Raw genomic sequence first — 20,216 nt, forward strand, 5'->3', positions numbered from 1 at the left:
ATACTGATTTACGTAAAATTATTAAATTAAATACCATATTATGCTATCACGATATCCTTTATATTTTCCATTACATTTGTATGAACTTCTTTCGTTTTATTAATGGACTGAAAGGTCAAATAGTATATACCTCATAATTTTTTTTCACAATTTCACTCATTAAAATTCTATTGTCTCACCCATGTCGCAGAACTAGTACGTAAAACGTACAAAAATTTCTTGTATACATACAGGCTGGTCATGAATAAATTAATAAATTTATATTCTACATGCGTATTTTCTTCACCAAAAACGCAACCTGCTACTCATTACACGTATAAATACAAAACAATAAACTATTATGAGATAATTATTAATGAACGTTTAAAATGACGGGTAAATGAATGCCTTAATAAATAAAATAATAAGAAAAAGAACAATACTTTTTAAAGAATCCTGCTAGTTGAGTCCAAGGCGGCAGTATCACGCGCACTTTCTAGACCAATCCCGTTATGAATGGGAAAATAACAGAGTACCACTTGGTGCTTCAGAGAGTCAAGACGTTACCATATTAATGTCTTTGAATATTGGCTATTTCGGTGTGAATGATAAAACAATGAATATAAAAGAAAGCAGTGGTGGTGACTCGGCAACCGAGAATGCTTTGCATAAGGATGACGGAAAAGTAAGTAAATTAATAATAAAATTGTTAGCAACACGTAAATCTCGAAATATTTTATTTACTATGTGGTCTATTTTCTCGTATGTAACAGAACCGTTAGTATGCCACTTAGGAAATACAGTATTAATTGCAGGAATTGAAGATGTGTTATTGTTATTTTAAATTTGTTTATCTTTATTTATTTAGATATTATTTTTATAGAAACTTATATTTATATCTATTTATAGATACATATAAATTTTATTTGCATTTTAATGTTATGGATAGAATACTGTTTTACTATCATACAGTACAGCATAAAAGTATTTGATTGGTTATACATTTATAAAACAAAAGGACTATTATAATTAAACTTACTAACTAACTAGTTATATTGATTGGTATTAAATTAAAACACCGTTAATTTATCTTGATTAACTAATGATAGTCGCCCTTAAATCTATTGTGGAAAGAATACATTGTGTTCTAAACGTTGCTAATATAAAGATCACACAATACTATACAAGTTGATGAAAGCGATATTAATTTAAAACAAACGTTAAAATGTTTAAAATTACAAAAAGTATTTTTACAATTTATTAAAATTGCTAATATCCTTTATGTAAATTTATATATAAGGTTTTATTGCAATTTATTGATATTGTATATATGCCAATTGTAATATATTGCCAGCGATTACCAGAAATCGTGAGAAATACCGTGCTTTCTCTTCGGAAAATTTATTATAGAATTAATAACTTTATTAGTAAATAAAAATTATTTAGATTATTTCCTATTTACATTTGAATATCATATTAGAGAAAATGGTTAGTGATGCTTAATAAATGTAGAAATAATATGATCCATTAATTATCATTTCTTTGCGTGGTTAATTAATGGTATATCAGTGCTGAAGAAAATAATTTTTTACCTTTATAATGTGTTAAGGAAAAAGTATTTTCATAGCGAATTCTTTATATACCTTCCCAACACAAATCAATAATATACGTGCCGTTTTGATCGATGATCTCTTGCCACTGTTCTGGTAAAAAACATTCCGTCACTGTAGAACTTCTGAGATATCTGGATACCAACTGATTTTCGCGAGTTTCTATTGAAGACAGAGACTAGAGAAAATGGTAATTGGACGGGGCAAGGTCTGTGCTATAGGACGGATGCATCAAAACTTCCCAATCAGTTTCTCTCAATTTTTAACGAACGACTAAATATATGTATGGTCTAAGAAGACAACGCCTTTTCTATTGATCAATTCTGGACCGGTTTTAATTCCCTTCTTCAACAGCATTAGTTATTGACAGTACAGTCGCAAATTAATGATTTGACCAGTTTCGATGCACTGTGTCAATAAGGACTTTTCGATTTTCGCTATGTTTTGATGTCTTCGAAAGGGGCTCGAGAAAATCATTTGGTCTACCTTGATATATTTAAGGATTTTTTTGACATTTTCAAGAATTGGCGGACTAAGAGTCCAAAAGAGGCTCTTTAACTTCGAAATTTTCGAAACAAACCAATTCTGAGGTTTACAGCGCTCATCATCAAAAATATCACAAATGTTTTGATTAGGCTGCGCTTTCATCCCTTTCTGGGAGTAAAAAAGGTAAAACAAGACGACAATGAGCTCCTGGAATATCAATTTTCAAAGCACAATAACTTTTTTCATAATTAACAATTGTCACTACCTCCATAGAATGTATTATGGATTGTTACTTTTCAAATGCTTTATAGGATGGATAATTAAAGCTATTTATTAAGAAAATTCGAATTTACATTTTCTCCAGCTTTCCAGGTCGATGATGCATTTTCTCTGTGTAAATTTATTTGAAATTATTTTTAAAAAATGGTGGTGCTTTTATTTATTTTTTTCGAAGATATGTATCCCCATTGATGATTTCATTAGGTTTTAGCAGCTCTTATTATACCACACTAAGTTGATCCCACCAAACACACCGAGAGCATTAGCTTGAAGCCATGGATATTCGGCTTTGCCGTTAATGTTGATGCATGATCAGGTGGTCGCCATGATTTTTTTAGCTTTGGATTATCGTCCACATTTTTTTATCACCCGTAACAACATTGATAATCGATGAAGCATGATTTCCATAAGCTTCACAGAGCACTGAAAACATTTTTTGTTCACACTTCGACAAAATGACACATGATGAAATATATACGTATATATATGTATACGTACAGATACAGACTGTACATAACTGTACCCGATGCAATTTAATAGATAGACAGCAAAACTATCTGTTGTCTTTTTAAATAATATAATTAATTGATAGACCATATTTAAATAACAAAAAATAAATATACAAATAATATAAGGCTTAATAAATCTGTTTCCTTTTTTTAATTTAAATAGAAACCTGTTGCGCCGTCTTGGTTGGCGCAGTGGTCAAGGCAATGGCCCTCTTACTGTTGCGATAGTCGTGGGTTTGAATCCTGCTGGGGCATGGATATACTTTATGTTTGTGATCGTAATTGTAAATATCTTTAGGCAACAGTGGAAAATCCGACAAGGAATAACCATCCCAGTCACGCCAGTAAACAGGCTGGGTAAGACCGGATGTCTTCTGGGATGGTCTCTAAGTTGGTCACTGGCCAGTCGGTAGGCTTAATACCGAGGATCATGGTTCGGGGTCCACGTTAAAAAGTAGGTCCAGTCCTGGTAAACTTTCGTTGATAAAAAAGGGGCTCTAAAATATATTTAAAAAAAACATTTGCATTAGGATGACTATATATTTAAGTTTTAATTACATAAATAAAGTGTAGGAGCTTGGAAAATTATGCTTATATATTATTTGGAATAATAATATTATTATCAGCTAATTTAGAATTCCTATTTTAGCCTCCTGTTTCCATCAACTCGGAAAAGTTTAAATATTTCGACAATCTCCTCTCTACATACTCAGGATTATCAGTAGTAATAGCAGGGGTGGCTGTACTAACTGTTCTTTTTATAGCGGCGGAAGAGTGTAGACAATGCTTCAATGGTACAAATGATTTGAACAAACCCAATGTCGACGAAAGAAAAACCTTTAGACCTTACGGAAAGAACATCAAAGGTGGGCATCTTCAAGAAGTATTTACGATACTAGAAAGGCTAGGATACAAGGAAGATGAACGTCCAGGTGATGAGTGGGATTTGTTATGGGCTCACGATTATCCCTTCAGGGCGTTGCAGTCTGAACTGAGGTACCTTAAACCCCATCAAAAGATCAACCATTTTCCTGGGTGTGGATACATAACGAATAAGGTTGAATTAGCCACTACATCCTTAAAATACATACCACCTGCTTTTAAACTACCGGAGGACAAAACAAAACTCTTGGAATATAATAAAAAACACCCTAACAAGACATTTGTACAGAAAAATAACGATCACAGAAACATTAAAATCGAGAAAATTGAAAATATTGACCTCAATAAACCAGGCACCTTTATACAAGAATATATTGACAAACCTTTGCTGGTGAATGGACATAAATTTGATGTTGGTATTTATACTATTATAACGTCAGTTGATCCTTTGAGAGTTTATATTTACAATGGGGAAGCTCTTTTGAGGCAAGTACAATAATAAATTGTTCAATAAGTTCAAGGAACATCAACAGTACAACTAAATATTTTATTTTAATTGTTCGCTTTTTATAATAGAAAAACCGAAATTTTATGATAAAAATAAACCTTTTTTTTTTTTTTTTTATTTTTTTTTTTTTTTTATTATTACTCTTCGTGAGTCCACAATCTGCCCTATTGGCAATAAGTATTTCTTCTGTTTATATTATATATACATGGCATGTAGAAAATCACTTCATTAAGCAATCTTCTGTATAAAATATTATCTTAATTAATTAGTCTTATTCTAATGCTTATTCTAAACTCTACATATGTCCAGTAATCAGATCAGATGGTGTTAAACGTTTTAGTCTACGCACTTCACTATCACGTCGCATATTTAGCTGATTAGCGAGTACATTGGGATGCACTGACACTCTTTCGAAGTACTTCACACAAACACGTTGGATTACACTCGTTATAGGTTCTAGAGGAATATCGCGTTGTATCACTTTATTTGAAATATAGTACGGAGCATCAACAATGGCACGCAACACCTTATTTTGGAACCGTTGAATGATGGATATATTGGATTTGCTAGCGGTACCCCATAGTTGAATTCCATATGTCCAAATGGGCTTGAGTATAGACTCATACAGCAATACCTTGTTATCTAATGATAACTTGGATTTGCGCCCAATGAGCCAATACATTTGATATAATTTTAGTCCTAGTTGTTTCCGTTTAGAGAGTATGTGCTTCTTCCAGGTTAGGCGTCGATCTAAATGCATACCAAGATATTTAACATGGTCTGCTTGGGGGAGTTGGCGATGATTGATATTTACTGGTGGACATGTTCTTCTACGCAGGGTAAACGTTATATGCGTGGATTTTGATTCATTGGCTTTAATGCGCCATGTCTTCAACCATAATTGTATTTGCTCCAGGTGGGTTTGTAGGTTTATTGATGCTGTGACTGGATCTTCATGGGATGCTAAGATTGCTGTATCGTCTGCATATGTTGCCACAGTAGTTATTTTTGTGGTGGGCAGATCAGCCGTATACAGAAGATACAGTACTGGACCCAGTACACTACCTTGCGGAACTCCTGAATATATGGGATTTAATTCGGTATGTTCATCGCCTTGATTTACAATAAAATGTCTGTCAGTGAGATACGATTTTAGTAGCTGATAGTCCGGATGAGGGAGAAGTTTCTTTAGTTTAACCTGCAAGCCCGTATGCCATACTTTGTCAAAAGCCTGAGATATGTCTAGGAAAGCAGCCGAACAATATCTTTTGGCATTTAGGTCAGCGTTTATTTGGTTTACAAGTCTATGCACTTGTTCTATAGTCCCATGCTTATTGCGAAAGCCAAACTGATGTTCTGGAATAATTTTTCTTTTTTCTATTATATAGTTTAGTTTTTTTATGTATAACTTCTCGAAAACTTTCGAGATTATTGGTAATAAACTTATAGGTCGGTAGGAGGTCACATCTTCTGGTATTTTTCCTGGTTTAAGTATCATTAATATTTTAGCTACTTTCCAGATACTAGGGAAGTAATTAATTCGTAGCATAGCATTAAATATATATGTTAATAGTTTTATAGCCTTTTCTGATAGTTCTTTTAAAATTTTGCCAGTAATTAAGTCATAACCAGGAGCTTTTTTAATATTAATCTCTCTCATTATTGTATGTTTAACTTTTTTGACCGTTAATTTCTCGTGCGGTAAATCCATTTGAAATGGCGAATCTAGAAAGCTAGTAATTTTATTTTCGTCATCTTTATGTAGCTGAGACTGGAAAGGTTTAAAAACATTTTTTAAGTGTTTTGAGAAAATGTCGGCCTTCTCTTTATTGCTTCTCGCCCAATTATTTTCGCTTGTTTTAATAGGTGGGTTATGCTGCTGGGATCTCCTAAGCTTTTTTGTTGCTTTCCACAACGAATAGTCTGTAGCCTCAGTTGATGTCAAGTTTTCTAGGTATTCTTGAATGCCTTGGTTCTGTTCGATTTGGATTAGATCTCTCAGCTCTTTTATGGCCCTATTAAATTTTCTTTTATTCTCTTCAGTCCTTTGCTGTTGCCAATTTCGTCGTAACTTTCTTTTTTCTGCTATCTTTTTCTGTATTGTACATGATATATGTGTATTTTTTCTTGGAAATGTTTCAATGTTGGGAGTCGCGGAATATGCTGCCTCCTGTATATTTTTTGTAAGATTTATTGCTGCTATTTCTATATCCATTTCAGTTTGTAACGGTAAGTTTAGAGAGATATTTTGGTCTAAGTTTTCTCTAAATGAGGGCCAGTTAGTTCTATTATTGCACAGAGAAGGGGGTTTATCTTTGATGGTAATTTTTGAAGAAATTGTTACTATTATTGGTGAATGATCAGAAGACAGGTCGAAACATGATTCTGCCTGACACTTTTTTGGATCAATATTTTTTGTAATACAGAAATCTATTGTATCTGGTTTTTTATTTCTGTCTGAAGGCCAATATGTTGGTTCTCCAGTAGAGATATGTTGTAAGTTATCTATCCTTATGGCTTTGAGCAGTTCTCTACCTTTTGAGGTTATTATTCTTGAACCCCACATTAAATGTTTTGCATTATAATCTCCTCCTGCTATAAATCTATTACCTAGCGTACGGAAGAATTCTTGAAATTGTTCTGCCTTGTTGTTATGTTTGGGTGGGCAATAAATCGCAGAAATTGTTAATGGTCCATGGGCTTCCTCTATGGTTATACTGGTGGCTTGCAGGTAGTCTTTGCGGAATTTTTCTTTTTCGAAATGCTTTATATCATCTCGAATTATTATGGCTGTACCTCCATGTGCTTTATCATCAGGGTGTTTTGTATGATAAAGCTTATATTTAGGAACTTTCAAATAATTTTTGTCCGTAAAGTGTGTTTCGGAAACCATCATAACGTCAATATTTTGTTCAATTACGAACATTTTTAGTTCCCTGGCATGTTGCTGGAGCCCATTGGCATTCCAGACGGCGATTTTGTAGCTATTGGTTTCAGGCATTAGGCAAGTTTGCTTACGACGGTTGTGAGTAGACCAAGCATCGTACTCATTTGATCCATTAGTTTGGCCATCATATTTTCTAATCTTGAGATGTTGCTAGTTTCAGTAGGTTGAGATATTGTCTCTCGTTTTTGTGCTGAACCATTTTCAACTATTTGGGCATAAGTTATGTCTGGTTGACTTGTTCTGGTGGGTAGTGGTAGATTGGTAGTAGTGGATTGTTTTTGTTGATGCCTTTTTTCCCTTAAGGCAGGATAGAGTTTCTGCTGTAGTTGCTTGTGAACTGCGCAACCCTTGTAGTTCGCTGGATGATTTCCGTTACAGTTGACACATTTCACTTTTTCATCGCGAACTTTACGAGTACAATCTCCTGTCTTATGTTCTCCTGCACATTTTACGCATCTATATGATTTGCGACAGTAAGTTTTTGTGTGCCCGTGCGCTTGACACCTTGTGCATTGTGGTATAATTCTTTTTATATGTGGTGGTTCGCATTTAATAATATTATTTTCCAATTTGGTGATTTCATACACCGCCTTATTGTTTCCATTAGGTTTTATGTCTATATAAAACATAGGCAGAGGTTTTTTTGTCGTGTGATGTCGTATATTGTGAATATTTACGACCTCGTGGCCTTTTTCAGCTAGTGCTACCTTGATGGTGTTAAAGTCCGTCCCGTGATGTAATCCTTTTAATACGAATTTAAATGTTCTCTCGGATTTTGGCCTGAATGTATGGTATTGGGTGTTTCTTTCATCTAATTCTTTTATAAGAACTTTAAAGTGATCCGCTTCGAACAATTGGATTTTAATTGTTTCATAGCTCACTGTTTTAATTGTGTAGTTCGTAGTAATGGTTTTTAATAAATCATGGATGTTTTTTATTATTCCTACCTTATAGACTGTTATTGGTGGTGGTTTGGGAACAACTTTTTCAGGGCTTGGTTGTATGTTCTCTTCAATTTCTTCCGACAGGTTGCTAAAACTGTTTTTTGTCTCTATCGGTTTCTGCAACCAATAGTCACTGATTCTTGTTTGTTTCCTCGCGATTTCTTCTTCTGGACTTCTCAATCGTTTTTTGTTAACGACTGTAGTCCATTCTGATGGTGGAGTTTGCGTTATTGCTGTTTGTTCTAATCTTATATCAAAGTGTGCAGGTGATTTGGTTGAATCGCTATTGTTTGCCATTTTTTAATTTTTAATATTTTATTTAATTTACTTCCAGAGGATAAAAAAAATAAAATAAATACATTGTTTATTTCACGCACTTCATTTTTCACTTACATTATTTTAGCACTAGTTTTTTACTATAAATACAATAAATGGTTTTCAAAAGGACTGTTGTAAAATAAGATGAAATTATTTTAAACACTAATAAAAATGAGATGCAGTCCTTTTGTCTGGTCACGTAAACACGTATTCACTACACTTTAGGTCCACTGAGAGACGGATAGCCGCATCTGTTATGCGTTTTTGACACTCAATTAAATAACCGTAATAAAATACTGGGTTTTTTTAAAGAAAGGTATCTTTTTATAGCTTGGACCGTATTGAAAATACGTCTTCACCCTACGAAGGTTGGAACTGAACTACATAGGGATATATGATAAAAATAAACCTGAACAAGAATATGAAAGGACTGGTGTGAAGTTCGTAATTAGAAATCGGGTAAGAAACTATTGCCCTCAGTCTTTTAGGATTCAAAAGGAATATGGTCGTAGATTACCTCCAAACTAACAAAACCTACATCAAATTGTGCTTTTTGTACCTTTTGGAACTATTCGGTGTAAGATGGGAGATAATTCCCATTGGTTCATCATTAATATGGCTAAAATCAGTGAATTAAAATACGAATATCCAGTAATTCACCAGACTTGGCTCCCTCTAACTGATACCCATAAATTTGATGATATTTGGAATAAGCGTGTTACAGTTGAAGCAAATTATATTAAAAATAGACGTTTTTACAATTGTAAATATGTATCTCATTTCCGTGAACTTATTGAACTAGCTTATCAAATCTTATATATGTACACTATTTCAGAAATAAATAATACCTATTTAATTTTTAAGAAAAAGATATAAAATAAACGTTTTTGCTTCCATTATAGATTTTGTCCAACTAAATATTATCCATTTGATCCTAACAATTTAGATAAATATGTTGTTGGTGATGATTATCTACCAACCTGGGAAGTACCAGCGTTAAATTATTACTACAACGCCTTAGGCCATAATATGAAAGAAAGCTTAAATGCTTTCCTTCAAAGTCAAGGAAAAGATGGCAGTGTTATATGGAATCAAATTGAGGATGCCATCAGAACAACTCTCTTAGCCAAAGAACCATTAATTGCGGAAGTGTTAAAAAGGCAAGATTGTCTATTTATTCGAATTTTATTGTATCAATAACTATTTCAGATTCAAATATAAAAGTAATTTCTTTGAAATGATGCGCTTTGATTTTGTGATCGACGAAGATCTTAATATATATCTTCTAGAAGCTAACATGAGTCCAAACTTATCATCTGCACATTTTCCTCCCAACCGATTGTTATATCAACAAGTTTTATATAATGTTTTAGGATTAGTTGGAGTTGGTGAAATAATTCAGAAAAATTCACTGAAAATAAGGTCTTTTTCACTTATTGCTTCTTTCCTATACATTACTAATATACGAAATCTTCAGTTCAAATGAAGAATTGATGATGGTGAGTGATAAGCATTTAGCAACATATCCAGAGCAATGCAACAGTGAAATGTGTAAAAGTGGCTGCACATCTCCACTTTGTCAACTTTGCAAACCATGCCTATCGCCAGAAACTAGGAAATACCTGGTTCAAGCTGTTAAGGAACACTTTCATAAAGGGGATTGCAAGAGGGTATTTCCTCCAACAATGGTAATTGTTCTTCTATATAATGTTATTCTATTATTAATTAATTAGCCTAAAATCTCTATAAAATTACCTCATTGTCTTTCAATCAATCAATCAATGTAGAAAGAACTTTTTTATAATGTAATATAATCATATTAAGTTCCATAGCAAAAGATTTGCTAATTTAACTATAAAAGTATTCAGTTAAAATACACAGTACTCTTGCTGATACTTATTAATGGTCTATAGATGTAATCTATCCTACTATACCAGCCGTATTTACAAGACGTTCCTTTCAATTATCCTTTATTTAGGTAATTCCATGGAACACCTCAAATATTAACAGAAAGATAAGAAAAACCAGTTCCTAGTGACAAACAAACATTTTCAATGATACATTTCTTACACTTTTTTTTCACACACTAATTTTTTAAATTATTTTAACAAAAACATCGGCGATTCATTGACAATGAATATTTTTTGCAATTTAACACTGTGAAAGGATTTTAATATTTTAAAGACATTCTTTAGTAAGATTAATAGTTATTCTTGGCAATAATCATATTTTTCAGACACAAGAAGAAGCTCAGAGACCTCTAGAAGAAAATTACTCTGCAGAAAATCAATTACATGTTAGATGGTTCCAAGGAAAATGCCTCTTAGATAAATCTTGGTGCTAAAAGTAAGAAAAATGATAGTAGATAGTAAATCCTAATTTATTTATAAAATCATACAAATAACATGTATTATATTATTTTGCTAAATCTTTTATTTTTTCTTCATGAAGTTTTATTTGTTTATTGTATAAAACCATTGTTGGAATAAAAACAAGGAACCAATTACATAAATTTAACTGATAAAATCCTCTCTTAAATGAAAGCAAATATTGGGATAAGGTTCAAATTAATAATGGTAAAATAAAAACACATTACCATATAGTTCTGTGTATTGTCTTCACAATATGCTGTAACATGAATAAACAAAAAAAGTTATTATGCAAATTGAATTGACCATTGTGTTAAAAAATATCTTAGGTCTATATACATGATATATTGTTATATTATCCTTAGTCTCACAAATCCACAGCCACTTTTCCAATTCAATAAGCATTCAATTAATATTTATTTTATTAGGTATTGTTAAAAGAACTGAAAAATCCTCTCTTAGACTAAAATGTTATAAATTATAAAAATATATTCTTTATTTGTAACAACAGGATAAACATTACACACCATATCTAAGCAGGTGTTCTTCCTGATCTTAATTGCTGTAATTGTGCACTTAGTAGCATAACTTTTTCTGCAAGTATGGAATTCTGTTCTTTCAAAAATGTAATAAGTTCAGCCTTAAAAAAATCAATTAACAAAATATCTATAAAATGTGTACAAACGTTTACTTGTCTTTCTAAAAAGTCATAAACTTTACCAGCCATTTCTTTATAACCAATTTCAGTTTGAGTGAATGTCTCAGGATTTGCAGATCTCAACCACTCCTCCTTCTGAACGTCAGGTGGAGCTTGTATTTTATTAAAATTCATAACTTTAACTGTAAAAGTAAGTTGGTGTAAATATAACTATATATGTAATGTCAATGTAAAAATGTATACCTATGTAAGAAATATTAACACCTGCAATAATACAACTCTCTACAAGTACTATAGCACAGATATTAAATATGGGAGAAAATGCACCACCATTGATACATTTATTAGCAAAATTATCTGGATAATAATATTGCATTAAAGTCTGTGTAAGTAGCAGAATAACTGTAGACAGAGTAACAATAAATACAGGAGTATTAGTATGCCTTTTAGTTAAATTGTGGAATTCAAAGTAACCATTTAATTGAATTTTATGATGGCAATACTTTACGATCCGTTCTAATATCTAAAAAGCATAAAAAATAAAATATATAGATTCAGATTGCTTGATTTATATAAGGATTACTTACATAAGTTATAAACCAATAAGCAACATGTAGATAGAGTATAAGAAAGTATTCTTTACATTTACTATGTTTGTCAGGGTGTCTAATAGCATAAACTATGGCAACTACATCAAGTATAAAGGTAAATAGTAAATGAATACTATATAACTTATGTGTGTAAAGGGGTTTAAATGAACCACATGAATCTAGTATAGGTAATAATTGTTCCCTGTCTTCCATGTTAACAGACTCACTAAAGAAGGTAGCACCCTAAAATATCACTGTTAATTATGCATTTATAAAATATATACTTACAATTCCGAGGCTAACTACGTATAAAATTAATATGCATACCCCAGCATTTGTGTTTATACTTCTTGATAAGCTAACCATATTTTAACATAACTCAAATAAAGTTTACTAGTATTAATTGATCATGTGTATTTTTATAAATATACCCACATATAATAAACATCAATTACTAAACTGACAGCCAAAGCGCAGCGCCATCTAGTAACTATGGTTGTCACTAATGAAATGATATTGAGATTATTGAGGTTATAATCTAAATATATATGATAGAAATATACACAGATTGTTTTGATTCTTTTTTTAATAAGCCACTTATAATTCATGATTTTTTTATTATATTGATTACATTCAACTCTAAATTCTACAGTAAGTTAATGTTTTAAAAAAGCTAAATTTTTCTACACCATCTAAATGGTGTTCTATAAATTATAATTTAAAAAAACGTATTAAAGATTAAATTATTTCAATAAAATAAAGTTTCGGCTAATAGTTCTTTCGAAAAGAATGTATATATAGATAAATTATTATTAAAGCTGCAAATCATTTTAAGATTATAGCATAGATATTATAGTTCAAAATGGTTAACTTTTCAAATGCACTTTTAACACAATGTTTAGAGTATAATATATCGAAATAAAATAAACAATATTTTGTCCTGGATATTTATTGTAAAATATATCAATTTTTAAAGTAGATTAAATACAGATGGATTGAAAGCAATACAACTTTATTAAGGCCAAAATGGTAGAAAGTTGTTAAACTCGCTGTTATTTCATCACTGGATATTTGCAACAGCTTAAAGTTCAATAAATGACGATGGAGTAAGAGCCATCCAGATAATTCAAAAAGATTGCATAACTAAACTTAAGTAGGCTCGTTTTCATTGGGGGTATTCTAGTCGGTTATGTGAAAGCAAAAACAGTATGGTCAGTATTAATTAAAACTAGCGTTCAAAAACATCGTTGAGAGATGCAAACCCACGTAAACCTACAAATCTAACTAACGTATAAACAATGAAAACTAACGATTTGGTGTTAATATTTTATGTATTTCTAGTGATATTTGAAGTTGAAAGCCAGGAAAGGATAACGATCTATTCTAGCGCAGGTTAGCATTTGTAACTTCTAATTATACAAATAAAATAAAATTATTTATTAGTGTTTTTCTTTGTTATTATTTATTAACAAATTATTTTCTGCTGTCTGAATTGTATTAACCTTCTATATTTTATCAAATATAATATTTAATTCTGAATAAATAATATTGATACATAAATATAAGGTACAATAATCAATAGCGTTAATGTATTATATCTATTTTTATTTTGAATGAATTACATTAGAAATATCCTTTTACAATATTATGAGTAGAGGTTTATGATATATGACAATACTTTTGTAGTCATCTTATATTGACTAAGAGAAACTTCGTAGAGGGACATCAAACATTCTTGCATAACCATTTATTAGTAATATATCATATCATAGAACATGCAACCATATAGCGTTTGCAATATTTTCGAAAAACCAGTTTTAATTTGTGCAAAATAAGGAATTTCTTATACATACACCTACCATGTGAAAGGTGCCTATTTTGAATGAAGTAAATTATTACTAAACAGTTGTATATACATTTGAAAATTATTTCAGTTATTTCTTGTAATAAAACAAGGTCAAATATAATAAAATCTAGTTGGGAATGATTAATATGAATTACTAGTTTTGTCTTACAACAAATGCCATTAACATAGGAATAGGAGCCACATATAGTTTAAAAATGGAACAAGTAAAATATGTACAGACTTGATTGTGCCTAAAGGTTACCTGAAACCTGTTTATTTTAGGTCTTGCATAATATTGTCTTATTCAGATTATTTTAAACTAGATTACCATTGTAATTTAGTTACTTTCAGTAAATTTACGAAACATCGCTAATTATTTTGAACCAGCACTTTATCATTTCTCTTTTAGAAAAAAATTCATTAGATTTTAATCAGGATGTCAAAACAAAGGAAACTGAAAATAAAACAGATTCTGTTAAGAAAGGGGATCGCAGTAAATTAAAAGAACCTGAAACAACAAAAAATAAACTGAAAGGCCACCACATAAAGACAGAACCATCTGAAATACTTTCCCCGTATGTTTGTCCATCTAAAAATGCTCCAAAACCTTTCTTCTCATTTCCTTGTGGTACTACCCAAAATTGTGGGTTTCTAGGACGTGATATGCTTTGCTGTCAAAGTCGGTGTCTTAAAGGTATTATACCTCCAAAAACTGAACCGCGTCACGAGCGTAAGTAAATAAACACTAACTAAAGAATTATGTCATGTATATATGTTTAGCTTTGCTGTTTGGCATTATTCAGAGAAAATGCCCAGAAAATCCATTAGCAGAATTGTCGGATATTCAAGAATGTTTTACAGATGATGAATGTTCTCCTAGAATTTGTTGTGGAGAAACATTACAAAATGGAGAAAAGGCAAGATATTGTCGAACACCCATTCCAGTTTGGGATACCATTCCATTACCCTCACCTGTACTAGAACGTAATTATTTAGGAAATAATCTTGATTAAACTAAGCTTTTTCAAACTTCTTCCATTGCACATTTGATACAATTACTTATATTTAAGGGGAATCTATCTTTTAGCCCTAAAAACCTTAACAGGCTATATGCAATGTACACCAGCACCTCCATCTTATTTGGACCTTCATCCTAAGTCATGTCAAAACCCACTGGATTGTTTTCCAAATTTATGTTGCCAAGAAAAGGGAAAGAAATATTGTAGGCCTCCAAGGAAGTCTCTACTAGCTTTAGTAGCAGATGTTGGACAGGTAATATTTTAATTTAAAGCACAGCTTAAGATTCTCTTTAAATATAATTTTAGAAAATAATACCAGAAGATGCTGCAAGAAAATTCATTGAACGAATATCTTAAAATTACTATATTGTATATCTATGTATAGTGTATATTTAGTAACTTATTAGAATAAATATGTTCATTTGGTTGTATTTAAGGATGAAGTTTAGAAAAACCACTGTATTATATTAAATAGTTTACTGTGTTACCTTAAAAACAATAAAAAATAATATGGTATTACACCTAAATCATTATTTAATTTGTGTTGGATCTTCAGCAAACCATTTAATCAAGCTGAAATAAAATGAAAAATAAATATGTTGTATTGTTGTTTTAAAATATATACATACCTTTTTAAAGCCAATGTCACCAGCATACTCTCTAAAACATTGACGACATAAATTTAAACCATATTTGCGGATCAATCCATGTCTGTTTGAGCAAGCTCGGCTAAAATAAGTATTATGATTATAGAAAATAACAAGAAACGTGGAATATTCTAACCTAACTTTATTAATTAAAATTTTCATTTCAAAAGAAAATTTATTAATCCAATATTATAAACTTACCATGATCTTGATCCTTGGCCATATTTACGTGGATGGGAGTACCAAATGTCTTGAAAACCCATGTTTTAAATTATCTTGTTCCTTCTATGAAAAACTCTACACGCACTCAAGCTTCCTTGAAGGTAAAAGAAATTGAAAACTATAAAATCTGTCAATTATAGAACCCGTCACTACTACCAACCTTATTTACTTGATAGAGCACCAACCTATTAAATTTAAAAAAAATGTTACTTTTACGTATCTTTAAACAACCTTTATCAGTATTTTAGGAAATTAATTAGGAATGTTATATTGGTGAATTAAAATAGCTATAATGGCAGCATTGCTTTTGGTAATTTTATTGTTTAAAATGCCGCTTTGTGAATTTGACAGATGACGTTATTAGTTGTAAACGTAAAAAAGATCCAGTGTTTAATTAATATCTGCTAGAAAAGAAGTACTGAAGTTAAATAAATAATTTTAATAAACATGGCCAAAACATACGATTACTTATTTAAATTGTTACTTATTGGTGATTCTGGTGTAGGGAAAACTTGTGTGTTATTTCGATTTTCAGAGGACGCCTTTAATACAACCTTTATTTCAACCATAGGTGAGTAAGCTTGAGTTTTATTTTTTACAACCTGTGAACTTTCCATTTATTTGGTTGTTTCTGTATTCATAAATCTTTGTCATCACTTTTATTTAACATTTTTGCAGTATTTTTATGTTTTTTTTTGTAAACCACACCTTTAAATAAACCATAATTATTATAATTATATGACCATAGTTAATAACACAATACACACTGATACAATTATATATATATATATATATATATATATATATATATATATATATATATATATATATATATATATATATATATATATAATTAAAAATATTAATAGGAACTTGTAGGAATGTGTATATATTTACATTATGTTACTAAGAACTGATGACTAATATTTTTTTGGAAACTAACTTAATTCTTTGTAATTAACATTTTATGTTTTTTTTATTTATGTTCTGGTCTTAAGTTTTTTATATATATAATAAACTACAAATATACATTTTATAGGAATCGACTTTAAAATAAGAACAATAGATTTGGATGGCAAAAAAATTAAATTACAAATTTGGTAAGACAAAAAATGTTGCTACTACATTTGATTTTATGAAATGTAAATTCATTAAAGGGATACCGCTGGCCAAGAGAGGTTCAGAACAATAACAACAGCATATTACCGAGGAGCAATGGGTATTATGTTGGTATATGATATTACAAATGAAAAAAGTTTTGAAAATATTAAAAATTGGATAAGAAATATTGAAGAAAATGCATCTGCTGATGTTGAAAAAATGTTACTAGGTATAAATTAACATAATGTATCTGCAAGGGGCTTTATTTTTACATATAATTTTTGGCAGGAAATAAATGTGAACTTGAAGAAAAACGACAGGTTTCAAAAGAAAGGGGTGAGCAGTTAGCTGTTGAATATGGTATTAAATTTATAGAAACCAGCGCTAAAGCTAGTATTAGGGTTGAAGATGCATTCTTTACATTAGCCCGTGATATAAAAACCAAAATGGAAAAAAAACTGGTAAGAAAAATATAAAATAAGTGTTTTTTTAAATAAAAATAATTGTTATAAGTTCTTGATTTTATATTTGAAATTATTAAAAGAAGAACACTAAAGGATTTCTTTATTGTTCTTATTGATTTAAAACTATTAAATTTACAACATGTGTTCCTTTTTGTCATATAGTTTTAAGGTAGATCAAGGATAGATTCTATTATTTTATAGATAGATGTTGACTTGAATTTTAATAACATTATTATTTGGAACACATTGTGTAAATGTAACTGTTATGATATTTATTGCTGATATTGATTAATATTTCTCTATCTTTTCTATTGCTCGCCCTGTCTATGGTAGAAGGTAAATAATGTTTCTTTTTGGGCTTCATATTATCATTGGCAGATATTTTCAAAATTTTATTAATTTTTGATCTACAAGACTGTAGATTTATATAGCTACTAATCTACCAAAGTAACAATTTATTAAGGCACATTAAGGAATACACATTTTTAAATAATTTTTTTGTTGAATTGCTTTAACATTGTTTTGTAATTATAATTTGGTTACTTGCAACGGTAATTTTTGCATGGTTAGTATTCAGGTTTGTAGCTACGTTTTGGAAATAACTATTCACTATTATAAGTGTTAACAAATTTCATAATCATTTTACTTCATAAATATCATAAGTGCTTCTACTAATGTTCATTTAGATGAATTATTTTAAGTTATAAAAAGTGCATGCTATATATTTTATACACATTTATTTTTTAGATGGTTATTTAATATTTAAGGAAATAATAGTTGTCATGTTTAAATTTTTTTCAATAACTACATAATGTCTGTACAGAATAAAATTTGAGTAAATAAATATAAAGTTTATAAATATATAATTAGTTATATAAAATTAAATATGATTTAGCGTAAAAATTGTTATTTCCTCTTGGTTTGATAGATTTACATTATGTAGTTCTTAAATAACAAGGCAATATTACTTTAATGTTCTGTTATTCTAGACACAGTCTACAATAAAGTAGCTTTATATAGCGTCTATTAAGTATTTTTTTACAGTATTGGGCTATTAGTGAATTTCAATTTAATTAAACTAATGATACTACTATTCGCAAACATTAATTTTAAATTGAATTTTTTTTATTAACTGTTAACTTCATTATTTAAGAGCTATTTGATGTAAATTATAATGATTTTTATTGATTATTATTGGCATTTAATGGTAAATGTATTTAATTATATATGTGTTTAGGAAGCTAGTAATCCTCCGAAAGGTGGCCACAAATTAACCCCAACTGAACCCATGAAAAAACCTACAAGTTGGTTATCTCGTTGCACCCTTCTCTGACCATATCCAGATATAGATTCCACACTGCCGCCATCTTTGTTAAGGTATGTTCTTTCGTTAAACATATCATATGTTATTTCAATATATATTTTTGTTTGGTAGATTTTTCGGATAAAAAAAAACGATGAGATTGGTGGATGTGCAGTGAGAACAACATGTTATAAGATGATTATAAATTTACAATATATATATGTGACTTGAACCAACGACCAAGGTGCTCCTCTTTGATGTTTGGTTTTAAATGTTATTCTGACAAAATGTTATTTATTTGTTGCTTATGAGAACCGTCTATTTTTTTGTCTATATTTTAATACACAATATACAATATACAGTGATGCTAAGTAGTGTTCAAACAGTAACTATATTCTTTATTTTTCGTTTCTAGTTGACTTTATCAAGAGAATATTAATAGGGGTTAATCAATTTACTTATTATTTCGAATATTAATAGGGGCTTAATTTAAATTACATATAATTTTCATCTGGAATGTAAATTTGCTTTATAAAATATTCTACTTAATGAATTTTATTGAAAGATTGCTTTAAAATATTAATCAGTATATGTTTGTTCTCAGTCCGTGTGCAGGAAGTTAATTTTATAGCAGGCTTTTCTGTTACATTGTTGATATGTTTTATGTTGATGTGATAAACTGATATTTTATTATTAAATGTTTTCCAGACAAATATTTTTCATGAACATTTATCAGTTTAGTGTTTATTTTAGTTGTTAATTTCAATCCTTTTTAAATTTAGGATACTACTGTAGGTTTAATCAAACATGCTTTATATTTTATTATATTTTGTTTTTTTAAAGTAACTTCCTCCGTTGCGAAGTTCGGTGAGACATTATATTTACCTTAATTAAACACAAAGAGGTATTACCTGTCTTTCGGATAAAAAAATACTTGTGATTGAGGTAATTCATTTTTTACCGCTGTATTTAGGTAATTTATATAGAATATTGTGTGCACATCTTAATAACCTCATGGTCCAAAAGAGGTATCAATGACATCAATGAAGTGTTTCAATTCTATTTGATTTGGTATATGTACATAATTATTACATTATCGCATCCACGATATCTGATATTCTTATGTAATTGTTAAAAAGGCTTAAATCATATTATATAATTTTTCCTTATATATAGGGGCATCAATTTTTGCGATATATTTTCTTTTGGAGGCATTCATATAGGAGATATATGGACTTTTGGTTTTTCTATAAGCTTATTTAACACCCATCGAACCTACTTTATTTGGGTTCTCGATCATCTGTTAGATTTTTATACACTTTGTATAACATTTCTTGAGTTAAGGACATGCCCTTTTAGTTAATTTTTTACATTACACGCTATGTAAATAAATTACATTTAAAAAATGATTTTTTATAATTTTAATAAACTTTTATGGTGATATTTTTGTTTTTGATTGTGTTTCCACTCCCTTTTTCTTTAATGGTATTTTTGAATTAGCGTTAAACGAAAAGCTTACAAGTTCTCACCAAACA

The 20,216-nt window shown here is 30.0% G+C and overlaps 5 protein-coding genes across 7 annotated transcripts; 3 read left to right on the plus strand and 2 right to left on the minus strand.

Moving 5' to 3' along the window:
• The first annotated feature begins 390 nt into the window (after positions 1–390).
• Positions 391–13,471, plus strand: TTLL15 (Tubulin tyrosine ligase-like 15). The gene is made up of 6 exons (XM_076412613.1): positions 391–664; positions 3,513–4,231; positions 9,365–9,622; positions 9,672–9,884; positions 9,940–10,150; positions 10,699–13,471. Exons 1-6 carry the CDS (start codon positions 554–556, stop codon positions 10,804–10,806), a joined length of 1,620 nt encoding a protein of 539 aa, XP_076268728.1. The 5' UTR covers positions 391–553; the 3' UTR covers positions 10,807–13,471.
• On the minus strand, positions 11,055–12,545 carry LOC143201500 (transmembrane protein 192). 2 transcript variants are annotated; one of them, XM_076412618.1, is made up of 6 exons: positions 12,407–12,545; positions 12,077–12,322; positions 11,733–12,012; positions 11,523–11,671; positions 11,359–11,471; positions 11,055–11,294 (listed from the first exon to the last, which is right to left on the minus strand). In XM_076412618.1, the coding sequence occupies exons 1-5, from the start codon at positions 12,443–12,445 to the stop codon at positions 11,364–11,366; spliced, it is 822 nt and encodes a 273-aa protein (XP_076268733.1). In that variant the 5' UTR covers positions 12,446–12,545; the 3' UTR covers positions 11,055–11,294; positions 11,359–11,363. The 2 variants fall into 2 exon arrangements, with proteins under 2 accessions (XP_076268733.1, XP_076268732.1); XM_076412617.1 differs by lacking the exon at positions 11,055–11,294 and having other exon boundaries at positions 11,310–11,471.
• Positions 13,332–15,471, plus strand: LOC143201499 (uncharacterized). 2 transcript variants are annotated; one of them, XM_076412614.1, is made up of 5 exons: positions 13,332–13,471; positions 14,335–14,655; positions 14,706–14,909; positions 15,013–15,197; positions 15,251–15,471. In XM_076412614.1, exons 1-5 carry the CDS (start codon positions 13,378–13,380, stop codon positions 15,299–15,301), a joined length of 855 nt encoding a protein of 284 aa, XP_076268729.1. In that variant the 5' UTR covers positions 13,332–13,377; the 3' UTR covers positions 15,302–15,471. The 2 variants fall into 2 exon arrangements, with proteins under 2 accessions (XP_076268729.1, XP_076268730.1); XM_076412615.1 differs by having other exon boundaries at positions 14,335–14,619.
• Positions 15,407–15,954, minus strand: RpS29 (Ribosomal protein S29). Its single transcript, XM_076412620.1, has 3 exons — positions 15,793–15,954; positions 15,574–15,673; positions 15,407–15,517 (listed from the first exon to the last, which is right to left on the minus strand). The coding sequence occupies exons 1-3, from the start codon at positions 15,852–15,854 to the stop codon at positions 15,509–15,511; spliced, it is 171 nt and encodes a 56-aa protein (XP_076268735.1). The 5' UTR covers positions 15,855–15,954; the 3' UTR covers positions 15,407–15,508.
• Positions 15,955–16,148: 194 nt separating this feature from the next.
• On the plus strand, positions 16,149–20,124 carry Rab8 (RAS oncogene family member Rab8). Its single transcript, XM_076412619.1, has 6 exons — positions 16,149–16,384; positions 16,853–16,913; positions 16,971–17,143; positions 17,203–17,375; positions 18,616–18,755; positions 18,814–20,124. Exons 1-5 carry the CDS (start codon positions 16,261–16,263, stop codon positions 18,709–18,711), a joined length of 627 nt encoding a protein of 208 aa, XP_076268734.1. The 5' UTR covers positions 16,149–16,260; the 3' UTR covers positions 18,712–18,755; positions 18,814–20,124.
• Positions 20,125–20,216: the final 92 nt, after the last annotated feature.

This window comes from Rhynchophorus ferrugineus, unplaced genomic scaffold (assembly GCF_030347505.1).
Source record: "Rhynchophorus ferrugineus isolate W39M unplaced genomic scaffold, kcgeb_rfMv2 rfM8, whole genome shotgun sequence".
Classification (NCBI taxonomy): Eukaryota; Metazoa; Arthropoda; class Insecta; order Coleoptera; family Curculionidae; genus Rhynchophorus; species Rhynchophorus ferrugineus.